Source organism: Canis lupus, chromosome 15 (assembly GCF_011100685.1).
Source record: "Canis lupus familiaris isolate Mischka breed German Shepherd chromosome 15, alternate assembly UU_Cfam_GSD_1.0, whole genome shotgun sequence".
Taxonomy (NCBI): domain Eukaryota; kingdom Metazoa; phylum Chordata; class Mammalia; order Carnivora; family Canidae; genus Canis; species Canis lupus.
The window spans coordinates 58474206-58493976 of NC_049236.1; the positions used below are offsets into that span (position 1 = coordinate 58474206).

Sequence of the window (19771 nt, forward strand, 5' to 3'; positions counted from 1 at the left end):
ATTAACGTTTGATGCTTTACTACTACTTTAAGTATCAAAAGTAAAATATATACATACACAGAGAGAGAGTGTGTGTGTGTTAAATCAAATAAAACAATATATAGTGCATATGCAAGCTCATTAAATGTATATATAAATCAATATGAATAACCCTTTGATATAAATTTCATCATGACCTTAATCACTTATTTCTAACAGGATATAATCCTTTCATTCGTTATTACCTGTTCATAATTCAGTAACTTCAGAAATAGATAATAAATCCAATGTTTTCTCTCAAATCCTCTAATCTCAAGCTTCTTTACCAGGCATTAAATGTCACACTAAAATATATTTAGAGGTTATCTCATCGGTGGCTGCCCCCATGGCATATCCTTGATCTTTTCAAAAACTACCATATCCACCAGGAATGATTCGAAGTTTTCTAACTTGTGGAGTATCAGAAGCTTAGAAAAATTATAATTAGGTAGCTATTCAGAATGCTTATTTTATTTTTCAATTCGGTAGCAAGGTCACATTTTATCTTTTAATCTGCCCAAGTAGATTTTTATTTTGCTCCTTCACCCTCAATTGTTTTCTGGTTGAATATTTAGAGTTTGTAAAAGAAGGCCATAAATGAGGCCAAAAAAAAAAAAAATACCTTCTTTTCCTCCTTTCCTGAATTTTGTCAATACATGAATGTGAAAGGGATATTTAAGCCTTTGTGATCCATGCTGGTAGACACATCACAAACGGGAGAAACATCATTAGCTCATTTTTTATTTCAGGTTTTTTCTTTTATATGCCGGTCTTTTGGTTTTGTAATTTTCTCAACTTACCTGTAGTTAGAAAACTACTGGAGAAGAGAGATCTGTTGAACTGTGCATAAAATATGTGTGTAATGATATTTATATAATGATAACGATGTAATGATAAACACTGATTCTAGCGTTTCATTTGCTTTATGGTTTAGGTATGATCACTGATTACAGATGTCTAATTTATTGATTTGTATAATTCCAGTCAGTAACGCTTAAGTTAGAATACTCTCCTTCTTTAATTCAAATAAAAACATTTTTTTCCGGCTGACATTCCATTCACCATTTGTATTTAATAACCATGTAACACAATGAACAAGGTTTTCATTATCAACACCACTAGCATTCTTTTACTCTAAAGATAATACTGACAGCAAATAAACCACATTTGTCATATAGTAATTAAAATGGATATGCCGCAGTAACACCTTTTGGGGGAGCACAAGCATAGTAGGTGCCTTATCTGTTTGCATAAAATTTAGATAATGATGTAAAAACCAGAGCACTTTGGAAGGAGAGCTCAGTGTGTGGTCTGCTGTTTCTCTCCTCTAAAACTTCAGATCTGATTCAGGGAGAACTTGGAATGTCCTCTAATTTTTAAGATTCAGTCCAGAAGTTGCCAGGTACAGTCAAGACACGGGGAACATATAATGATAGTGTTTTCCTCTAAACAGTACAGGCTGTTTCCAGGCTTCCAGAACAGAACCAAACAAATCGAAAACTAAACATCCAATGTGTGCTTCTGGCAGTTCTGGAAGCATGACATTAATTCCATTACACAGAATGTACCCTAATCACTGTAACATGATTACCAGTAGGGGTCATCCCGAGCAATGTCCACGGCCCCCTTCAACAGGCAGGACAAACCTGAAATCTGTCCCCAGCACATGCACAGAATAGTCTCATTCATCAGTTCACTGAAACATTATTTTCTATGCCGAACATATTTCTCCAGAAGTATATTAAATATCTTTGACAAGAACCTATTTTGTGAGAATCCAGGACTCTTAATATGTACTTGAGAGGCATGAAGATGAGGGGGGGGGGAGTGGGAGTTGAGGTCGATGAAAGGCTCTGAACATAGAAAAATTGTTTATGAATTCTTTGCTGTCGTGTAAAAGCTACCAACAAAATCTGCCAAAATAATAGGAAGTGTGAGTGACCTGACACATAACTGTCAGTGAAACAACTGCCGAACCAGGAGCAATTTCCACCCCTTTGTTTGCTACAAAACTATTCAACAGTAAAATAAACTGCTCTGCTGGGAATTATTTCCTATTTGTATGCTGTCTCCATTAGATGTCCCTGACCAGCCTCACAATCATTTTTACAAAGCCATTAAAAGTTTCCTGACAGCCACCCTGAGTTTTCTTTGCTTCACTTTATGTTATTATTTCAGATTATAGTCTATTAGGTCCCATTTTACAACAGCACTCTTATTTTTTCAAATCACATAGATTAATATTTATTTCTGTGGATAGGAATTTTAGAGGAATGTTTTTCACATGCATTAGGCATTTAATGAGACAAAGGAAGAGCTCAAAAAAAAAACAAAGATGCAAAATAAAATTAAGATAATACATACTGATGAGGAAAATTGTCAGGAATTAGATCAAGAAGTTTAATTAAATCATTTTTTATAGAAATGTACACCCACCATTTAGACTAAAAGGAAATAATAAGATATTAGACCTAATAAGGATGAGGGTCAATAAGAAAAAGATAATTCTAGTTCATAGTTAGAATTCATCTGTTTCCCTTTACATCATTTCTATATTCAATTACATATATTCTTCCAAAATTTTAAAGGCAAACAGGGTATGTTTCTAGTGATGATAGAAGTATGGATTTAACAATTAAAATAGTGTTGATGATACCTGATTGTTAAACATAAGTAGGTCAAATAGGTGGATATTTGCATTCATCTTCTATAGGACTTTGCCATTTTTATTTATTGTGTTGTCTATTAAAAACACTTTTCCCTGGGCGTTTGGGTGGCTCAGTTGGTTGAGCCTCCAACTCTTGGTTTCAGCTCAGGTCATGATCTCCAGGTCAGGCTCATGCTTAGCATGGAGTCTGCTTGAGAAGATTCTCTTCCTCTGCCCTTCCTCCTGCTTGATCAATAGATGTCTCTTTCTCTCTCTCTCTAATAAAGTAATAAATAAAATCTTTTAAAAAATCACTTTCCCATCAAACCTCTAAATTCTAATCTCTCTTTCCTTTTCCTCATTGTCCTTCCTCATAATCCTCCTTTCAGCACATCTTCCATCATTCATAGTGAGGACAAATGTTATTTGTCACAAGCACCTCCATTTCCCTTGCATACAACTCAGTAAATTTCTGTCATTATCCCCTCCTCTCATCCTTCTCTTGAATCACAGATTTGTCCACTGTCCTTTGCCTTCAGAAAGATCTGGCCTATATTTAATTTGTAATTGTAGTCATGTCTCCAACTATTCAAACACGAACACTCCCTTGTAATTTAAGAAGCAAAGAATAAGGAGACATTAATTGGATTTTGTCTTCTTTCCCTTCCAGTCATTCAACTAATTCTCTTCAGACACTAAGGTGTCTAGAAATGTACTTCCATTTCCTGACCCTTCAGTCTAAATTGTTCATACTTCAAACTGACTTTCATCATCCTCCCTCTTTCAAAAGAGGAAAGATCACCAGTGGCCTCAGAATTTCCAATCATTAGTCTTTACTTCTTGTTGGCGAAGCACTCATCGAGTACTTACTATGTAAGAGATATCGTGCAAAACTATATGTGGAAATAAAGCCTGTGTTGCTTATAATTTCTTTTTTTTTTTTTTTTTTTTTTTTTTTTTTTTTTCTTTTTTTTTTTTTTTTGCTTATAATTTCTGATGCATTTGGCAATTCAGACTTTGATTCTTCCAAAAATGTTCTTTCATTTTTGTAAGGCAAAGATCAGCAAACAATGGCCCCAGGCCAAATTCATACCATTGCCTATTCTGATACATGGCCCAACAACTGAGAACGTTTTTTTGCATTTTTTAATGATTGAAGAAAATCAAAAGAAGAATACTGTTCCGTGACATGTAAACATTATAGGGGATTCAAATTTACACAAAGGTTTATTGGAACACAGCCAAATCCATTCATTTAAACATTGTCTATGACTGCTTTCACACTATAATGACAGACAAAAATCATGTGGACTGCAAAGCCTAAGATATTTACTATCTGGACCTTTGCAGAAAAAAAAAAAAAAAAAAAACAATGCTGTTGATCCCATTTTTGGGTATATCCCTATCCTACTTACCACTGAAATCCTGTAATTCTGTCTATAGTGGCTTTTCTATCTTATGTTCCTTAATTATGATTCAGGAAAGGTAAGTCCTAGGTTTTGGTTTTTTTACTCTATTTCCTTTACCTTAAATTCCTTTGAGAGTGCATTTTATTATTTATTTATTTATTTATTTATTTATTTATTTATTCATTCATTCATTCATTCATTCATTCATTTTAGAAAGGGGGTGAAGAGGAGCAGAGGGAGATGGAGAGAAGGAATCGTAAGCAGGCTCCATGCCCAGCACAGAGCCCGACACAGGGCCGGATTTCAGAACCCTGAGATGATGACCTGAGCCAAAATCAAGAGTGAGATATTTAACCCATTGAGCCACCCAGGCATCGTGAGAGTGTATTAATGCTCACTATCTTATTGTAATCATGGTCAGATGATACAAAGATATTAATCTGTGGCCTCATCAATCAATGGTCTTCTTCTATCAGCCTCTTTACAGAAAAAAAAATCTGTTAAATGCATAATTTGAAATAGAGACATGATAGCAAAAAGTATACTATATTACAGGTGATTCAAAACTAAATAGAAAATTAAAAAGGGTGAAATACATACACACATACATGAACCCATATAAGTAAATTACAGACAGAGGATAGTAGATAGATATTAGGGAGAGACACACAGATGATATAGAGATTATCTATCTAGAGATAGATAATAAGGTTTGGTTTATATTAGGAAATTAAAAAAAAAAACGAAGCAATTCTATAAACTAAAAGAAAGATTATTGCAGAATAAAATAACAAAGTAAAATTTAAAATAATAATCATGCATAAGCCTATCTATAGAACATAAGTATAAACAATAATATAAGGAATGCCAGGCCTAGGAGCATAGGAAACAAAAGCACTAAAAAGGCAAGGTAATGAAATACAGATAGGGTAGGGTCTCTAAGATACACAGAAAAGTAAATCTGTGATCTTTTGCATAATTTAGAATACAAATGCATTAAGTAACATACAGATCTGTGAATAAAAATGAGCTGCCATTATCGTTATAAAAAAGTGGAAATAAGTATATAACTTATAAAGTGATCTAAGATGTGTATTCCTAACTTGGGCATTGAATTTAGCAGCATTGTGGATTCACTCAAGGGTGGTATGTAGACACTCCTAGTAATTACTGGAAATGCATATTGAGTCAAAGAATGAGAGAAAGTCAGTTTGATGTTTTGATCAATATGTAGCATTTAAGTTTAAAAATTTGTGGATATATTGTAGACCCGGTTCTCTTACTGATGTGCTCACTAGTTATTCAAAATAAATTGATTTTAGTAGTTGTATATCATTTAATTTTTTCTGCTTCTCTAGCAGTCATGCTTCCTAAGAATGGTGAGATAGTTCCCTCCTTTGGCAGTAATTGAGAAATGGTAGGAGTAGAGGGTCTTGGCAAAAAGAAAAAAAAAATGAAGAAGAAAAACATTAAAAAAATCTTATTGTAAATGTATAACTCCAATCTTCATTGTTCTCCAACAAATAGTCTGTTTTCTAGCTAGAATATTCTCACCAAAATTTCATAAAAGCCAACGATTTTCGACATCTGCTAAAGAGCACACCACACATTTTCTTAATCAAATTCTTCTCAGTACATTTGGCAGTCGTACTTCTAATACCTGTGTGACTCATGCCTAACAACTATGGGTCTCACTGATTTTCTTCTTGTCTGAACTTCCATAGCATTTTATTTTGTGCCACATAACTTGAAATATAACCGTGTACTATCATCCTCAATTTGCTATTCCCGGATTTTTACATTTTCCAAACACGGTAGTGAAGGTGCAGTATTTCCTCAGTAAATACTTGTTTAAATGTCACTTATCATAGGAAAAGAAAATTCAAAAGTATATATTCCTCAGTCATGCCATATCATCCAGAATGATTGAGGAATTGAATTCTAGAGCAGGACTATTCTAAATGTTGTCTCTGAACAGCTGCCAGTTGGCATATCATTTGTTACCAAGCTGAGAATAGTCTAGAAATCGAAAATAAACATTTAGAACCTTTCATGGCAATTTGACATCGCCATAATAGCCACGTCCTCATATGATCAGTAGACTTACATCTCCTTGACCAGGATTTAGACCAGTTTGGGTGGTGTCAAACTTGCCTGGAAGGTTTCTTGGGATAAAAAATATCTACTACTTAAAAAAGAAAATGGATTGAGAACCAGAACCAACGTGATTTTTTTCCCCAAAACAGTTTAAGTTTTTTGATTTTGAGTCTTCTTTCTGCCTCTCTGCTTCTCTTTTTAAAATCCAGACTATCATAATCTGAGTCTATTGAAATCTGTAGAAAAGTGAATAATGGATCACTTTTAAAAAGTGTTCACTTTATCAATACAATGCAAATAATTATTCTCAGTGAGTTTTTTTTTTTCATTTTATCATAAATCAAGACAAATGAAACAAAGGCTCTTTTGTACTGATTGGAATGCTTAGGTTAGAATTTCTAGGATATTTTTCATAGCCATGTGGAAATATATATAATCAAGGATAAGTTTTTTTTTTAATACACTGAAGACAGTGTCCTCTGTTGATCTTGCTCTGCAATATTAAAAAAATACGAGATCTTACAATAAGGTACAATTAATTTAACATCAGTGGTTATGTCCCTGTTGGACCATTTTTTAAAAAAGAAAGACTATGAAGTTTAAGTACTTTCATCATTTTTCAATTGAGATTACTGCTTATAACCTGAGCGGTACAACTGATGTTTTTCTATAATTACATAAAATTAATTTATCTAATTCTATTTGCTATTTCATTTATTAAAGTGCATAAACAGTCTACTCAAAGCATAGGTAGTCATGGAAATGTAGGAGGTGATTTGCTTTCATTTGTCCTATCTTAGAAAACCACCTACAGCATGATTTTGAACCTAAGATATAAAAATTACAAAGGCCACATTACAGATATTTCATCCTCTCTTTTAGCAGAAGAAGAATGTATTTATGTCTTTTAGTGTTACAATAAAAATGGAGCTGATAACATTACACTGTCATAAATTGAGAACCAGTTTCTTTAGGGACAATATATTGGAGAAGTTATGAAAACAGGCTTTGAGGTCAACCAGACCTAGAAGTCATATCCAGCTTTGCACTCACATTAGCTGTGTAAATACTCTTTTTGACCCTCATTTACCTTAGTGGAATAACAATATTATCTATCACATAGGATTATTATGCACATTAAATAAAACCATATCTGGAAAGGTCAAATGATATAATGTTAGTTGTAATTTTATTTTAAAGATTTTATTTGTTTATTTATTTGAGAGAAAGTAAACACATGCACATGAGCAGGGGTGAGGGGAAGAGAAAGAGGGAGATGTAGACTCCTCCCTGAGCAGGAAGCCTGAGGTGGGGTTTGATCCCAGGACCCCAGGACTATGACCTGAGCCAAAGGCATACACTCAACTGACTAAGCCATCCCGAGCGTCCCATACCTGGTATCTTCATATAGAAAATTTCTGGGGTCTATATTTCATGAAACTATAATAGTCTACGTATTTTTCATACATTGTTTTAATTTTAACAATATTATGGAGAGAAGTTCACTGAATATTTAAGAGTTTCATAGAGTTACTTTAAGTATGGAATAATTGTTACATTGAGAGAATTATGCAAGAGAATATTTTTTTTTCCCTTTATCATTTGGTAGTTCTGTGACATTGAGCAAATCACTTGACTTTTCTCATTTCATCTGGGAGTTGAGGAGATTTCGTAGATTGTTTTCAAAAAAGAAAAAAAAAAGGTACATTAGATAAGAATAACAATTAAAAAATAAATTTTTAGAGTACTAAATTTCAAATGTCTACAGAATATAAGAGAAGAAAACTGCAGGTCTTTTGCAAATGTGTCCTGGTTCTCTTGTCTTGGCCAGGGTTTGGTCCAGGTGCCAGAAGGCACTGAGAGTCCCTGGGGCAGGAACTTAATGTCTGCTGGGAAAGGCATCAATTTGGATAATGGAGAGGCCAAATTAAACATCAAAACCAGTGTTGAGTTAGTTTGAAGGATCAGTAAATAGTTTGGCTTAAAGGTGTTGGTATTAAACGCTAATATCAGGCACTAAAAATATTGGACAAATATGGTGGATATCAGAGAGTGTAAATTATAGGGACCCATTTGGTTCATGGTGTATAACTTAATTAAAGAACAGTGGGGACAGTTGAAACTGAAGAAAAGTTGTGTTTAATTTTGTTCCCTAATATAATGAAGATGTGATTTGTATAGAAGTAATAATGGTCCTTCCTGACTTTGTTTTACAAAGCACAACTAGTATGTTGGTTAGCTAGAGAGAAAAAAAAAATAAGATTAACAAATTTTTTCTTATCAGATAACACATGAAGGTAAGGGACTAAAAAGGAAACAAAAGAGAAAAAGAAAAGAAAGAATAAATGAGAGCAACCAAGCTGAGCTAAATACGCAAACTTTTCTTTAAAATAATGAAAAACTCATTATAACCATGATATCATTATGAACACTAATGAATATCATGGGACGATGGGGCTTACTTCTTTCAAATATGTCCTACATTCTAGTTTCTTTAAGTAGCAGCACAAAATACTTGTTCAAATGGTCCTTCCAACTATTGATTAGTAGACATCAATAAAGCATTTGTTTAAATGCCAAATGTACACATTCCGCTGTACAATTTTTCTGACAGCTGGATATCTAGTCTTTCTTTAACTTGGAGAAGAGAGAGACTTTGTCACTGTAAGATAGACTTTTAAATTTTGGCTAAAGAGCATAATAGCTCTGTTAATAGCTTCCCATCATTTGATTGGGTTCTTCTGTTTGAAGCAATGCATTCTATCATAAATTTTGCATAAAAGTCCTTAAATGTTAAAGATAGTTTGTTAATGTGGCTGCAAAACATGGTTCCCAAAACTGAACTTAAGTTTTATAACCTCAGACCAACTTGTGCAATTCATTTTCTTTGCCTTCCTGATTATCCACTTCATAGGTATTATTTATTTATTTCAAAATCTATAATTGCTTTAAGTAATATGATCGGAGCACAGAGAAATGAAATCTGTCAAAATACAATTGCTTGTTTTTAGAAGACATTGTAAATGAATCTCTTTGGGTTAATTTACCTTCATGCTTTGAAATTCTTATATTAAAATGGAGTAAATTAAATTATTTCTTATAGTTACAAGTCCACAGGATGAAGAGGAAAAAAAAGTTAAACTTTTAAGGAAAAGTGTTGAGCGGTTTCAATTAGAATATCAAAAACAATATAAGATCTCCTTTCCTTCTTTACAGGTTTATCTCTTCTTTTTTTTAGTAGTGATACAGAAGATTTGATAAAGTGTATTTTACAATTTTTTCTTTTTTGGAGACATTAGTAGCAGAGCAACACAGGTTTTATTGATCATCTTTTTAAATAGCATATGTAATCTCTTCCTTTGATTAGCTTAATTTGCTTGTAACTATTTTAAAAATGTTGACATAAAAACATAAATTGAGTTAATTTTACAGTTGTTGAAGTATCTGCATTTGGTTAAATGCAATGTAATGTCATTTAGGAGTTGAACTTTTTTCTGTAGCACATAATCTCACAATGCAGATGGCGACATGTCATTTTGATCGAGTTTTTCCATCTTCCCATATTGTCCAGCACAGAAGTGCCTTATGTGGAAAGCAGGCTTAATAGTTTTTGCAAGACTATTATTTACCAAAACAAATTATTTTGAAGGGTGCTAGATTTATCTTCAAAAATTATAAAGCTGTTTATAGGATAACTATGCATTCCTGTTTTTAAACCCTATTGTAAGGCACACATAAATTTGTTACACATTAGAATGCCTGAAAAACCTTACACTGTACCTTTCAAGACATTACTCTTTTAAAAATTATTTATCATGATTTATATTACTGACTGTTTAATTATTTCACAAACGACCTTATAGTTGATTTCTTACAGATATATAGTGAAAAGATACTGCCCAAATAATTTATACACCTATGTATTTTGCTATGTTTGTGTCAGTTAAATAAAAACCATGCAAATAGACCCATTTTTAAAGCATATTTTGCAAACGTTTAGAAATAAATGTTATATTAAAATAACAATTTAGTTCTGCACCTACTTTACTTACAGGTAGGAAGATACAAACCAAAGGTACATTTTCTTTGTCCTTTGTCTTTATTTTTTTATTTTACTTATTTACTTATTTACTTAATTATCCTTTGTCTTTAAAACAAAGTCTTTACTTCTCATATAGCCCACAGAATTGTATTTTGTATTGTCTCTTCTTTACTGATGAATTAGTTAGGGATTCGCCACACTATCCAGTTCAGAAAAATTCTTGAGTACTAACATGAAAACCATATTGAGTGAGAATTCACCACCACCACCTCTGCAATGTAGGTCAATGCAAACAAATCCTTTAAAATGTTTACAGAATATCTAATCAGATATGTTACTACTTTATTCCACCTTTAAGTTTTCCAAAAGTGAACTTTTGAACTTATTTGGAAGTAAAATAAAGTAGTAAAATAACTTTTTAGGAAATTATATTAGTGGATAGCTATATGTTGAAAATGACACATTAAAGAGTTCCTTATTTTTAACTGAGGTACAGTTGATAACACAGTGTTACACTAGCATCAGTGTAGTAGATACAGTGACTTGTAATGTCCATGTAGCTCCCATCTGTCACCTTCAATGCTCTTCCAGTACCATTAGCTATAGTCCTTGTGCGGCACCTTTGATCCGGGTGACTTACTCATTAAAAGTTACTATTTTTCAATAAAGATGATACTAGTGTATAGATTTTTAAATATGCTAAGCTCATTTCTTTCTGCCCTTATCAGAGGGAGTACATTTTTCATCTCAAAATAGAGGCGAGGTAGGAGTGCCTCTCGGGGTCTTTTTCAGGACAGAAGAAAGTACACTTAAGATAGAGTCAGGAAATGGATCCAGTTCCTGAAACAAGAAACATTTTGGTGGCGATTTCAGGCAACTTGGACTGCTAGTAGCTGTGCCACTCGATAGTGGCTCGTGTCCATTTTCTTTAGCACTGCACAGATGAGATTTAAAAAGGGAATGGATGATTGCTGTGCTGTTTGGCAAGTCCTAGATGAACTTTAGGTTTTGCCTTTAATTTACTGAACAATCTGTAGTGTGTCCCCTAAAAATGTTTTAATAAAATTTTGAAGACGAATTACTAAGATCCCCGCAAAAAAGGGAGTTTTAATGGGTAATAAATTAGTGGTTTAGATAGTTAAGAGATAAATAATCAGGTTTGAGGTTTTGTTTTGAGGTTTAAGTTTCGTTTTCTTTTTAATTCTTCTTATATAGTTGAATCTCTGATTTTTTCTAAGAAACATATGAAACCATTATAGGAGAAGTACAAAGAGAAATGCAAATGTGTCATTTTAAATGCTTTCAGCAATAAATTTTAATTTTTAGCAATTCAAACATTTAATAACATAAATTGAAGGCATTAATCTGCTGTGTTGTTTTTCTTTCAAAACCACCTCTCACACTGTTCAAACTGGGATTTATGACCTATCTGAAATAGGAGAATGGCCTTAAAGAAATGACCAGCCTTTGGTGTTTAATTGTAATTATGACAACTATGTTTAAAGTATAAAATGTAAACAATAAGAAATCAAGCAACAGCTTGGAAAATTAAAGTCACATAGAAATTTTAGAGATTTGCAAGAAAAATAAGGACTAAGATTTAACTATATCATTAAAATTATAAATATAATCCCCCAAAGCATTAAAATAATTACATAATTTTCAACATATTTAGAAAGAGGAAAATTTAGGAGCTATATAAGCAAAATTGTTATTGTTCATAAACACCAATAGAAAATATCTAATTGATAATTCAAGAGCTATCACTACTGAGTATATTCTATAAAATGAGTAAATGTAATTGCTTTCATGCAGTGGAACTGGGAGTAGTGAGACATGAAGAAAGAAGCTACTACTTTTTATCTAAGCTCTTTTGCATTATTTTTTTTTATCATGCAAGTCTATTATTTTGAAAAAAGAATAGGTACTTTTGTTGTGAGTAAAATTAATTCTTAAACCAGTAACTATAGTTTAAGATCTATATAAGGAAGATTTCTGTGATTTTATAAGTCTCAAGTAAAAAGTTTTCATACTTAAAGATATTTGTATGAATAATTGTTATAAGTTAAACTCTTCAATTTTATCCTTAAGAAATCTCCACTGAAAAATCTAAATTACTATAAACACATTTCCTTCTGAAGCGCATAAAATATACTTGCATGTGTATAGTAAGTCTTAGTTTCTCATGTGAAAAAACGTTTCCAAATGATGACAAAAGATTATCTAAGACGCATACGTCATTCTGGTCACAGTCATCCAAATAACTTGGCTGGTTCTGAATAATTCTTGTGGAAGGATTAATCTGCTTTCATAGATAAAATCACCTGCTATTCAACTCCACTAAGATGCTGTTGCACAATTTACATGTTTCCCACTGTTGTTAGGCTTACATGCTTACAGCCTAATGGAAGTACAATGTGAGAATTTTAAAACGGTATGATTTTTAATCAATAATTGGAAAGCCTCTTTAAGTCTAGTGCTTCAAAGACCCAAATTCATAAATTTATTTCTTTTAATATCTACAGAGTAATCTACTAAGAAACAGAGGTAGTTTACATTACTCTCTTTAAGAAGTTCTTTGCAGGACATCACTGCAACCACAAAGGGATAAAAACTCAAATCTTTACCATTCTATAACTCTTTTTAAAGAAAAGCCATGTTTGAATAGAGGCCCGTTGAGAAAAAAGTAAGTGGGGGAAACACTACTCTCTGAAACATATAGTGGCGTTGAATTCAAAAACTTGTTCAACGGCTTCATGGGGAAATGAATGGTCTGCTTCACATAAAAGGGTTGGTATTTTAACAAATATTTTTGTGAACAGAGTTTGGATAAAAGGTAATTGGATTAGAAACAGAATGAAATGCTGTAAAGGACAATGTGGAGGTATGAGTAAAGGAACGGCTGAGTGCCCTGAAAGCTTCAGTAAGGGAGAAGACAGAAAGACTGAGAAAGAAAGAAATGTGAACTGTGTGTGTGTGTTTCCCTATTTCTAATTTCAGATTCAATTTCTTGATGTCTAAGTATTCTGAAATACTGTAGACAATCTGTTCGTGTGTATAATTTCATTCTAACAGAGTACTAGTAATATTTATTTATAAAAGTAAAGTAATTTTCATGTGTGGGATTCCCAAACCCAGAAAACAGAAGTTCCCGAGGTGATTCACATGAGACTCCCTGTAGAAAGTCTGTCCCTCTGCAGTTCAGCACCATTTAATTTACCATTAAAAACAGTAATAAAACCTTCACGTCTCAAAATATAAGACCCACGCATGATAAGACACGTGTGATTTTCATTTAAGCTTTTCCAGTACCCATGAAAGAATAAGTAGCATCATGGTATCTGTGAAGAACTGCAGCTAGATCTCTAATAAACGAACACAGAAGTAATGGAATGTAAAAGTATTAAAAAGTAAAGAATGAGAGATAAAGATGACAAAATAGGTGAAAACCAGAAGAGTGGAAAAGCTGGCCATCTTGGAAAAGCCTGTCATCCTTGAGTTTGTAATTTAAACTTTTTCCAACCCATTTCAGTTTGCATTCTGAATTCATAAGTGTGGGAGAGAATTCTATTTGCTTGAAGTTCATACTATAGGGGACAAGATGAAATCATGTGTACACCTAGGATAAATATAGCAAGAGTCGTATCTAGCGAGGCTATATAATAAAAAGAAAAAAAGGAAGGAGATGAAAGTATAACTAAACCGTGTTGCATGAATCCTCACCAACTCACTATCAAAAGCTGGAACCCGGTGTAATCTGACATTGCACCAAAATTGAATTTTTATTTAAAGCAAGCAAATGGCATCTTCTGAGAGGTTTGATGAAAAATTCTATATTCTAAGTATTTCAGCTTTTATCTAAATGTTACTAACTAATGAGTTATATCGGAAATCGCATTGCCATTCTCAGTATCAACAATGAGTTTGAAAAGTACGATATTTATGTTTAATCCTTTCATGGGAAAAAAAATAATCCCAAGAGACTCATTTCCACTACTCTCACTCAAGACATTTATCTTCTAAAATCCCCAAGGAGTAGTTTTTTTTTTTCCCCTGCAACAGAACTCCAAACTATCTTCTACAGCCTATCTGCACAGTATGTTTTGACTATGTGATCCCGAATTAATAGACCCATGAGGTTATATCTACCTTCAAACAATTCATTGACAAATTATTCTATAAGATATTTTTCACAAACACATTAAAAGAGCACTACCTTGTGGGAATTGTAAAGTAAGGAAGAAATGAGATGTATATACGTTTAAACTTCGAGAATGCATAGAAGACTGGGTGGCCCAAGGCTCGGAGCAATGGGATTTTCGTTAAATTCATTTAACAAATGCTGTTTGACTGCCTGCCATGTGTCAGGCCACTGTACCTAAACATGTCGGGAATACAAACATGAATTTAATAGGCCCTTGACTAGAAGAGACAGTAAGACGTGATGGTTAATTTCGTATGTTACCTGGGATTTGACTAGGCTGTGGTGCCCAGTTGCTTGGGCAAGCACCAGTCTAGATGCTGCTGTAAAGTGTTTAGAGGTGATTAACACAATTGTTCCTTAAGTGAAACATCACCTTCCAGGATGTGCGTGGACCTCATCCACTCAACTGAAGGCCTTAGGATTTAATAATGAGTTTTCCCAAAGAAGTAGGAATTCTGCTTCAAGTGTTCCACACAGAAATCTGCTTGAATCTCCAGTCTTCCAGGTTTCTGACTCAAGACTCACAATATCAGCTTGTGTCTGAGTTTCCAGGCTACTGGCCTGACCTGTGGCTTCCAGACTCCAGACTGCAATACCCACTCTGCCCTGAATTTTCTGCTGACTGTCCTGCCCCAGGGGTTTTGGACCAGCCACTCCACCCACCATCACCTGAGACAATTTCTTGAAATAAAAAGATAGAGATAGAGACAGAGGTAGAGAGAGATGGAGATAGAGATAAAGATAGAGATAAAATCAGAGATAGAGAGATATAGATACAGATATTAGTTCTTTTGGTTCTGTTTCTCTGGAGAAAAGTTTTCGCCTCACACAATACTCAACAGCTTCTTCAGGAAATTAATTTATAATTAGAAATGTAAATCTAGAAATGTAGCACCAAATAGCTTATACACGCTGAAATTGGCATTCTTTTCTTTTTTTTTAATTTTTATTTTTTTATTTATTCATGAGAAACACAGGAGAGAGAGAGAGAGAAACAGAGACACAGGCAGAGGGAGAAGCAGGTTCCATGCAGGGAGCCTGATGTGGGACTCAATCCCGGGTCTCCAGGATCACACCCTGGGCTGAAGGCGGTGCTAAACCGCTGAGCCACCCAGGCTGCCCGCATCTCTTTTGCATTTAAACAGAAAGCAAAAAAGAGCTTTGTATAAGAAATAATTATTTAGTTGGACATTTATTCTCAAAGCATAAGAGGATCGATTTCTTCTTACTTCTACTGCTGTATACTTGTGTCCCATGAAGGTGCCTGTGTATACATATTCCAATTAAGTTTTTTAACACTAAGCATTAAAAAATAACAGAATAAAATAAAAGTCTATTTACTGCAGTTTTTATTTCATATATGTGGACTATAATAATTACATAGGACACGTCTCTCTTTTTTGATATTCATTGAATGCCACCATATTCTTTAGCAGTTATAAGCAAGACCTAGTTTTAGCTAAGTCACAATTTTTGATATTCTTCCTAGTGCTTTAAAAATATGTAGGTCAGCTGAAATGTATTTGTGTTTTAATTCCAACATTCAAAGCAACAGAAAGACCATAAATTTAAAAGATACACACACATTTGGGATATTTGGGTGGCTCAGTCGGTTAAGCGGCCAACTCTTGATTTCAACTCAAGTCATGATCTCAGGGTCATGGGATCAGCTCTGCATCTGGCTCTGTGCTCAGTGGGGAGTCTCTCTCTCCCTCTCCCTCTGTCCCTCCTACCACTCTTGCCCTCTCTCTCAAATAAATAAATAAATCTTAAAAAAAAAATCACAGATTTGATAGTTGTTTTCTTCTTAAAAGTACAAATCTGATATTTCTTACTCCTTTTGCTTACTCTTCCATTTCAGCATTAAATTTTTTTTTGGTAAATTTTTGTTTTATATAATATAGGAATTCTAACTTTTATCCTTATGCTTTCTTTCATTTTGCATTACGCATTCATAGCACAAACTCATATGTAGGATGAAAATGATTTCCAAAAGTTGTGATTTGGAAAATCTGATGCAGCAAATTAGTTCCTCATAACCACTTTTGCTCTGACACTCACTGTTGACGTACGCTTGCAGATAAGGGTGGGCAGGTTGAAGGAAATGAGCAAAAGCTATCATTATGGGGTTTGGTCATCACTTCTTCAACTTTTAATTTTTGTAGAAAATTATATACAATTTATTTATGTATGTAATTTCTCACTATATATACCCATATATATATAGAGAGAGAGAGAGATAAATCTACATAACCCTATGTAGTTTCTACTTAAGTTGTTTTAGGAGAAGGTCCATGTATTCAAAAGCTTTAAAGAGAGACAAATTCAGGTAAGTAAACTCACATCCCTATTGTCCAGACACGTCACAATAGTAGCCTCAAGTTTTTGTTTATTTTTCAGCTTCAGATTCCAAATAGTTAAATTAACTCATCTGGAGCCACCAAAAAATGTTCTGAAAAAGCATATTCTTTAAGATTTGCACTGTACCAAATTGTATTAAACCATTTAAATACTCTGGAATAGCACACTTGCAATGTAGGAAGAAAACTCTTTGTCTCTAAATTTGCAAATCAAATTCATGAGGTGACAGTTCTGTGATGAGAAGTATGCGTTTCACAGATTCTTATTAAGTAACTGAAGTTTCAAATTCTGTGATAAAACCAACACATCTGTGTCAGCTACAAAACTGTTGGTCCTGTAGTACTCAGAGATATACTCTCCAGCAAAATTATTTTGCTTCGATTTAAAGCATTTTATTTTATTTTATTTTGATTTAAAGCATTTTAATGCTACATTTCCCATATCTGTGTGTTAGCCCAGATTTTTCATCCATAATGTTTTTTATGAAAATATGAATGTGGTATAAAATGCATGATTTGCTTTATCACATGCAAATAATTAAATTTTTATATATGCATTTATTTATTTACACACCACACATATACCTTATTCAAAGTGGTCAAAGTGATTCAAATAATAGCTTATGTGATTATAAAGCAAAATAAAAATTGTATGTGCAACTTAAAATGTCTCACTTGTTAAATTATAGCTTAGCAGAAATGATAATTCCATTTAGTAATTTAGCTTACAACTGAAATATTTTTAAATTGAAAATGTCCCATTTGTTTTCTTTTCTTTTAAAGTTTTATTTATTCACTTGAGAGAGAGAAAGAGTGCATGCACACACCAGTGTGGGGAGGGGCAGAGGGCAAGACTGTTTCAAGCAGACCACTTGCTAAGCAGGAGCCAGACGTGGGGCTCCATCTCATTACCCATGAGATCATGACCTGAGCAGAAACCAAGAGTTGGATGCTTAACTGATTGAGCCACCCAGGTACTGCAAAATGATAAATTGTCTCCATGTATCACTATACAGCAACAATACTGGCTACTGGTAGGCTGAAAATAGGAGTTGAAAGTAAAAATTATAAACAATGGCATTAAATATTTATTTTACTCATCTCTCATGGCCATGCCAACCTTAAAAATGAATATCAAGAGAGGGTCCATAATGAGGTCTACCAATATCTTATCTTACTTTGGGTGTTTGGTGCATGTCCAAACTTGTGTGGGAATACATAAATAACACAGCTACCTTTAATATTACATATTTTGGTGTATACCTGTTTATGTGGATATATATTTAAATAGATAGATAGCTAGATAGCTCTTGTAATATAATTACAATTTATTATCTTATAAAATATAGTCCCTAATATATATATTATATATATATATTCAATACCAGTTTTGTTAGGTATTATTTTATTTTATGAATGCTGTACCAATATTTTACAGAAAAAAAATCTTTCTGGGATGGATAAAGTACACATAAATAAATTAAAGAATTGATATTTTTCTCTATAAATCTCAATATTCATTCCATTGAGACCTCATAAGATGAGATGAAAAATAAAAGGGAATCAATATATATAAAGCAGCTAATAGATCCAAATTTCCCATCAGATTATTTACATGCTATTTTCTTTCATTTTGTTAGGGTAACCATTGCCTACCAAAATGTGAGATGTTCTAAATTAAGGAGCAGATAAAGTTATTACACTCTGTTCATCCTACGTATTTCACTTCTATTGCCTTTATTTTATTTAGAACAATTAGGAACACACAACATATCATCTGTCCTCCTCAAATATAAAACCTGCATAGAATGACAGCCAGTATCACAGGTTTAATATTTTCCTCCCCAAACATCTCATATACGCATGGGATTTCATTGTGTTTCCAAAATATAATTCTACTTAAGAAAACCGCTGCATAAAACTGCCAAGGAAGTTTTTAAATACTTGCCTGAAATCCAAGGAGCTTTTCACTAGGCTTAATGTGCCTCTGAAATTCACATTCTATGGGTTGTATCACTTTGATTCCATCTTCATAAAAAACATAGAACATGTTCCCAATTCCCAGACCTTCGGAATAAAAACACATTCAAAAGTTCAAAATAAAATTATCAGAAATCTTTACAACCCAAAGTCAGTGCTCCTCATAAGACCAGCAGGAGATCAATTTGTAAAGTTGTGTCAACGTTAGTAAAGCAAACCCTGTGAAGGCTTTGCTGCACACCAAAGCAACTTTCTGATATTATGCAAGCATTCCACTTTATTCTCCTTAAGCTGCAATTCAGTGATTTCTCTAATATAATCCCATAAGTGCTCCATATAAAGATGAAAACTATAAACTGTTTGATACATAGATTATTTCTGAGACTGTCCCCCATTTAATGTAGGTGCTGATTAAGGAATAAAAATAGGGTTTGAAGAATTCTATTTATTGTATATTTTTTATTAGCGTTCTCTAGGGAAAATAAATTTCATTCTTTGTAGAAATTCAGTTTACATAAAGACTATTAGAAACAAAAAGACCAAGTCCTCCAGATTTTAGAGAATACATATTTTCCTAAGATGACTTTTGTAAATGTGATCCTACATGAAGGTTTTAGATTTCAGTTTCATACTGGCGAAGTTTGGGATCTATTTCTATGCTTTAACATTTGAATTAGTTTATGGTCTTAGAAAGATCCCAGTGAATGATTTAATCATACTTTTAATTTTGTTCACACTACAGATCTGGGTGTATGATATCTCAGAAATTCATCTCACTCACTTAATTAATCCATACCTAATGGGTGCAGGGTGCTACGAATTTGACACCTGCAATGCTGTGGGGCGGGGGGAGGGGTAACTCAGGCCTGCACCTGGGAGCTTCCCCATATTCCAACTGTTCTCTTTGTTTCCTCTGCTTCTGCTTTGTCCCAACTTGGCCAGACCCAAGTGCATACTGTCCTTTCTTTTCCTGATCCTCACCTGATCCCTTGCCAAGCTGTACTGATTCGCACA

General features: G+C 33.4%; 1 protein-coding gene across 4 annotated transcripts in view; it reads right to left on the bottom strand.

The window, feature by feature from the left end:
* The window catches only part of FSTL5 (follistatin like 5), a 706657-nt gene that overhangs the window by 70966 nt on the left and 615920 nt on the right, over positions 1–19771 (bottom strand). For all 4 annotated transcript variants that reach the window (XM_038559137.1, XM_038559135.1, XM_038559136.1 and 1 more), the window contains one exon: positions 18726–18844. In XM_038559137.1, the coding sequence (XP_038415065.1) occupies positions 18726–18844 (119 nt within the window). The remainder of the gene's footprint in view (positions 1–18725; positions 18845–19771) is intronic.